This window comes from Diabrotica virgifera, chromosome 1 (genome assembly GCF_917563875.1).
Source record: "Diabrotica virgifera virgifera chromosome 1, PGI_DIABVI_V3a".
NCBI classification, from domain to species: Eukaryota; Metazoa; Arthropoda; class Insecta; order Coleoptera; family Chrysomelidae; genus Diabrotica; species Diabrotica virgifera.
The window spans coordinates 164,815,288-164,822,150 of NC_065443.1; the positions used below are offsets into that span (position 1 = coordinate 164,815,288).

The 6,863-nt window shown below is 35.6% G+C and overlaps 1 protein-coding gene across 1 annotated transcript; it reads left to right on the forward strand.

The window, feature by feature from the left end:
- Positions 1-1,684: 1,684 nt before the first annotated feature.
- On the forward strand, positions 1,685-5,134 carry LOC126891943 (uncharacterized). Its single transcript, XM_050661292.1, has 2 exons — positions 1,685-1,811; positions 4,257-5,134. Exons 1-2 carry the CDS (start codon positions 1,685-1,687, stop codon positions 5,132-5,134), a joined length of 1,005 nt encoding a protein of 334 aa, XP_050517249.1.
- The last annotated feature ends 1,729 nt before the right edge of the window (positions 5,135-6,863 follow it).

Genomic DNA, 6,863 nt, shown 5'->3' on the forward strand with positions numbered 1-6,863 from the left:
AACAGAATTACCAGAAGACTTAAAAATCTATTAAAAGAAGAAAAAAACAGGGGGATTCAAACTTACTTAGAAAATCTGACTCCATTCAAAGACACTAACTATTCGCTATGGAAGGCGACGAGAAAAGTAAAAGGACCAAAAGACGCCATACCTCCTTTAAAAAATGCCAAAGGTAAATGGGCAAGAACAGACACAGAGAAATCCGAGACATTCGCAGAACATCTTTCGACAGTATTTAGTCCCTTTACTAGAGTAGTACCATTAGAACAAGAAGAACCATTTCATTCTTTTCTCGAGGCTCCATATCAAATGGAACTGCCAATCTCCAAGTTTAATATTAAAGAAGTAAAACAGATAATAAATAATGAGATACCACCTAATAAGGCACCAGGATTCGACCTCATAACGGGTAAGGTCCTTCAGGAACTAACCGATGATTGTTACAGAATAATCACTATGATCTTTAATGCTATGTTAAGTCTGCACTACTTCCCGTTGCAATGGAAAGTGGCACAGATTATACTAATTCAAAAACCTGGAAAAGATCCAAAAGATGTCAACTCATACCGACCGATAAGTCTGCTCCCAGTCATCTCTAAGGTGTTTGAAAAACTTCTGTTAAGAAAAATAAAACCAATATTAGAAGAGAAGAGCCTCATACCTGACCATCAATTCGGATTTCGTAATCAACATAGTACAATAGAACAAGTTCACAGACTGTACACAACAATAAGAACTAGTCTCGAAAACAAGCAATACTGCACTGCAGCCTTTTTAGACGCCTCTCAAGCTTTTGACAAGGTGTGGCATACAGGACTTCTGTACAAATTAAAGAAAAACCTACCTTACACTTACTTCAAACTGCTTCAATCATACCTTACAGAAAGGAGATATCTGGTAAAATATAGTGAAGCCTATACAAAACTCTACCCCATCCTATCTGGTGTACCTCAGGGTAGTGTGCTCGGACCGATCCTATACCTAATATATACGGCTGACTTGCCAACAAGCAACGACCTAACACTTGCAACATTCGCAGATGATACTGCTTTCCTGGCCTCTCATGGTAATCCAATAATAGCATCAGAGAGACTGCAACTACATCTGAACAAAACAAATGAATGGCTTAAACTCTGGAGAATTAGAGTAAACCCCTCAAAATCCACACACATTACATTCACTCTAAGAAGAGGTACATGTCCAGAACTTAATCTCGATGGACATCCTTTACCTCAAAAGGATGACGTAAAATATCTAGGTATTCACCTTGACAAACGACTAACTTGGACCAAACATATATGGACGAAAAGACTTCAACTGGGAATTGTATACAGAAAACTTTACTGGATGTTGGGAAAAAACTCTCACCTATCGATCGATAACAAGCTGCTTATATACAAAACAATAATAAAACCCATTTGGACATATGGTTCGCAGCTCTGGGGATCAGCTAGCAAATCTAATATTATGAAAATACAAAGATTTCAATCCAAAACTCTAAGAACAATCGCTAATGCCCCTTGGTACATCCATAATGACTCAATACATAGAGATCTTCAGGTACTATCAGTCTCCGAAGAGTGCAAAAAATCTTCTGAACAATATCAAAATAGGTTGCGGGTACATCCAAACACCCTGGCACACAATCTTCTCAACAAGCAACAAGCAAACAGATTGAAGCGATATGATCCCTTGGACCTACCTAACCGATCCTGACAGAGCCTACAGCAGAGGAAGCTACGCCTTCAACAGCGTCCAGCCATTGTGTTCTGTGCCAGTTTTAGTTTTAGTTTTCGTGCTCGCGTATCAGTGTATGTGCGCATCTCACCGGTAAACAAGGTAATGTGTGTGTGTCGTGATGCTTTGGTCACTGGACCTTACATCTCTCTGCCATTGTAAAGACAAACAATTTTACTTATTGTTTTCATTGTAAAACAGATTGTAAAAAAACTTGGATGTTAATAAAAAAAAAAAAAAAAAAAAATGTGCATATGTGTACTAAGGTAAGTTAGGTTCAATCGAACTATTTTTGGTCCCAGAATATGTGATTTAATTTATGACCTGTATTTTTGTTACACCCTGTATATGATGATTGCATCTTAGATTTTAGACCATGCAGATCTTTTTATGAAGAATAACTTTTCTTCGTAAAATTAATAATAAAAGAGTTATGAATGAAAATGATATTGGTATCCGTAATTTGAGAAAAATTTTCAAATATTTTTTATCTTTAGAAGGATGTACAAGTAATAATTGCATATTAGAACAGTTTTTAACTCCAAACAACTTTTTATAATAACACTTTTCAATATTGTGAAAAATAAAGATACTTTAATCTTGATCGAACTTCATATTTTTTGACATACCTCGTATAATATAGCTTTGATATCTAATAAAAATAAATAAATACAAAAATAAGTTTTCCTTGAAAATAGTGAACTGTAGTTTAACATTACATTGACATAAATACTTAAATAAAATTTGTTTATCTGACATTTCAATTTTATGTTGACGTTTAGTTGCGTCAAACGAAAACAAAGTAGAGTTGACGTTTCTATGTCGGAAGAAAATGACAATTTAAAGGAGGCTTGTGACGTCACAATGACGAATTTGACGTCAAATATCTCGAAGATGGTTAGAGATAGCGAAATGCCGTTTTCAGATTTGGATTCAGAAGACAAAACTACATAGGAATCCATCGCTAGTTGGCCTCTAGATATTTCAGGAGCGGCAACGCAATAACACACACACTTTTGCGAATTTATAAACGAAAAGTTTTTGTTGAAAATATCAGCTGTCCAGGTTCAAAGGGCTTGGGTCGCTATGTCGTGTTGGGTCCTTAAGGGAGGGAAAGGGAGCCAACTATTGGAACTAGCAAAACACTGACTCTAAACTATACTTTTATTTAATGGTTTACAACATCCATAATCGTAAGGTTCGGAAGATGTTGTTTCGCGGGGTAGTCATTCAGACACAAATCTCGCACAAATGCTAACTATAATTATAATGGTACTCTTAATAATGAAATATTAATGCCCCTATTTTACCCCTCTTCGGGCTTTTATATCAATCTTTATTTTGGACTTTGAAAGTAAACGGTACGTCAGTGTCGTTACTTACTAGCGATGTTACCTAAACGAACTCCATCAATCAACCTTCGCCTTGTTTGTGATTATAGAAACAACATCTTCTGTATCGACCTAATTATGCTTAAATTATATACCTACGTATTTTGGATACATATTATTGTAGGATTACATTCGGTTAAGTTATTTTATTTTATCATAAACGCGAGCCGAAAGCCAGTTAAGTGGCATTTGCCTAATAATAAAAAAAACGCGATAGATCTATAGGTTCAGCATATCATGGCCAAGTGACAGTAGTCAGAGAGTCAGAGAAAAAAGTCGAGTTGACATTAAGACGCTGATGATAGGGGGCAGACGGCCTTTTTCATCTATATAACGACGAACGACGAAGTAAGATTGCGTATTCTTGCTATAAACCGTATTTAGATGTTAAGTGTTAATTACCGTTTACATTAGTTGTTACATTATCCTTGTAATTACGAGTTCAACAATAAAGTCTTTGTTGTATCCTAAAATCGACCTGTGGCCAAATAATCAACCCTAGACAACAGAAGATAAAAGCCTACATTTTGGGGACTCGTCCGGGATAGCAGATAGAAGACAGATATAATAAGAATATGGATTGAACGTGAGATCGACTGACGCTGACGTTTAGCCGCATATTGCCGTGCCGATATTGTTTTGAGTGCTGATATGTTTTGAGTGAAAACACAATGACGAACTCAAGCCTATGAAATGGTAATAACGAGTTAAACTATTAGAGACGATTTGCAAGGTAAGAGATTTTTTTGCAACATTCTACCAAGCGACTAAGACGATAAGAAGATTGAACGTTATGTTTTCAATGACATTTCCCTTTTGTTGATGTGCTGATGCAACAGAAAATTCAGATGAACTTTGAAAACACGTTTTAAGAAAAAGTTTTTTATATGAATGAACGATTAATTGATCTTGATTTAATTTCGTGTCCATTATAAAAACATTCTCGTATATTTTTTGTTGAAGATATATTTTCGTTCTAAGATTAGGAAAACGATAATTTTTGTAGGTTTTATAGCACAAATATGCATTACTAAGGTTATTTCATATTTTGAAAAGGTTTAATTTTTGCATGCTTTAGTTTTTTACGTAGTTATAAATATTTCTTTTGATATTGTTGGGCAACTTTAGGTTCTATTCGTAATATTAACGATAATATTACTCACGCTAAGTTGAGAGTTGTTAAAATTTTGCATTATATTTGTTTTACCACTGAAGGTGAACCTCGAAAAACTAGAAAAGCTTTGCGTGCTTTTCCTGGTTTTCGGCTCGACGACACTTCGGAACAATTTTTGAGTAAATGTAACGATGTAAGTGAAAAATTTGATCTTCCTGATTTAATTGCGATATGCCAAATTCTTGATTTGAATTATAAAAATGAGAAGCATGACGTGGTTGTTCGCATTTGTTCCTTTTTGAATACCTTCATTAACGACGACGAAACTGAAGATGACGAAGAGGAGGATGACGTATCAGATATAGACGAAGACGACGAAAGACGAAAGGCAGAAAAAAGACAACTGGAAGACGAAAAAAGACGAATGCAAGAAGAAAAACGACGATTGGAAGACGAAAGACGGAAAAATGATGAAAGACGAGAAAAAGAAAAACGACGATTGGAAGACGAAAGACGGAAAATGATTAAAGACGAGAAAAAGAGAAACGACGATTGGAAGAAGGAAGACGAAAAGACGATGAAAGACGCGCAAAAGACGATGAAAGACTTGAAGAAGAAGAAAGAAGAAGACGTGAGAGAAGAAACGACGAGGATAGACGAAGACGTGAAGGGCGAAATTATGACAAAGGGCGACAAATATGTGATGAAAGACGTAGATATGAACGAAGTAATGACGAAGAAAGACGAAGATACGAAGACAGACGATATGACGAAGATATTCACGTACATGAAGAAATTGGAAAATGAAGCTATAGCGCAAGCAATAACGCTGAAATTAGATTCGCGAATAATGGAGCGACTGGTACAAGACGACAGGAATCATTTGCATTAAGTTTTAGAGATGTGGAAGACAGCATAAGATGAATACCCTATTCGCACGTGGATTATCGAGTTTGAAGAAGTAGCTGAGATAACAGGATGGAACGACTTACAAAAATTAATCTACGCAAAAAAATGTTTAAATGGACTTGCCAAACTGTTTGTGCAGTCAGAAAAAGGCATCAGAAGTTGGCCTGATTTGAAGAGATGTTTAATCGAAGAATTCGGAGTACATGTAAATAGTGCACAGATACATAAGATGTTGATGACGAGACGAAAAAAATCTGATGAGACTGTACAAGAATGCATGATTAAAATGAGGGAAATAGCTAATAGAGCTTACTTAGAACAAGAAGTTGTTATAGAATACATAATTGATGGAATACAAGACGAATCATCCAATAAACTAGTGTTATATGGAGCAAAAGATTTTGCAGACTTTAAGGAGAAAATTAGACTGTATGAGAGGATACACGGTAAGGAGACTACTGGACAAGCTCAAGGCTTTAGAGAAAATAAAGAAGGATCTAAGAAAAACGAGGACATCGTTAAAAACGAAAAAAGAGAGAAGAATGACAGGAAAAGACAGAACAACATTACTTGTTTTAATTGTGGAAATAGAGGTCACAGATTTAAGGACTGCCCAGATAAGTCCAAGGGAACGAAGTGTTTTAGCTGCAACAAATATGGCCACGTTTCAAGTAAATGTCCCAATAAAAAATCGACGAAGGCTACTACAGAAAACACAGCTTTGAATGTAATTGAGGTTCAGCCAAAAACAGCGCTTAAACTTACAATTAATCAGATCACAATAACAGCTTTATTTGACACCGGAAGTGATATATGTACGATAAGAGAAGATGTGTATGACAAATTCTTTAATGATATTTGTTTAACACCCGACACCATAATGTTGAAAGGCTTAGGAGAAAATGCGAAAGTTAATACATTAGGATCATGCTCGACACAAGCTGACGTTAACGATGAGTTTGATCTAAAATTTCATATTATCCCAGAAGCTGCGACATATTTTCAAGCAATAATTGGAAATAATATTTTACAACAAGCATCTGTTAGTATAAGAGATGATGGGATAGTATTGTGCAAGAGGACAGACGAAAACTTTATTATGCACATTATGCTTGACGAAAAAGATAAAGAAGATGAAGTAAAAGTAGCACATATTGAAGACGAAAAACATAGAGAAACTGTTAGGCAGTTAATGGAAAGTTATGAACCAAAGAAAACGAAGACGACAGAAATTGAAATGAATATTGTCTTAAAAAACGAGGAACCAATTTATGAAAGACCCAGACGATTATCCGTTCCTGAAAAAGAAGAGGTAGATAGGCAGATAAATGAATGGTTAGACGAAGGCATAATTAAACCTAGTTGTTCGGATTTTGCCAGCGCAATAGTATTGGTAAATAAGAAGGACGGTCGGACAAGAATTTGCTGCGATCATAGAAAAGGTACTCAGATGTCTCACGTGGATACTCGTAGCCGATATCCAAAAGTTTTAACGGTTGCAGAAGAAGATGATATAATACAAAGAATTAAAGTGGCCCAGGATAAAGACTAGCACATCAAGGTGATAAAACAAATACTTCTGACAGAAGCATATGAAGATTTTTACTTAGAGCACGAAATATTATACAAGTATGTCAATGGATTAAAACTGTTAGTTGTACCGAGAAATATGCAGACTGAGATAATGAGAAGAAGTCACGAGATAGGACATT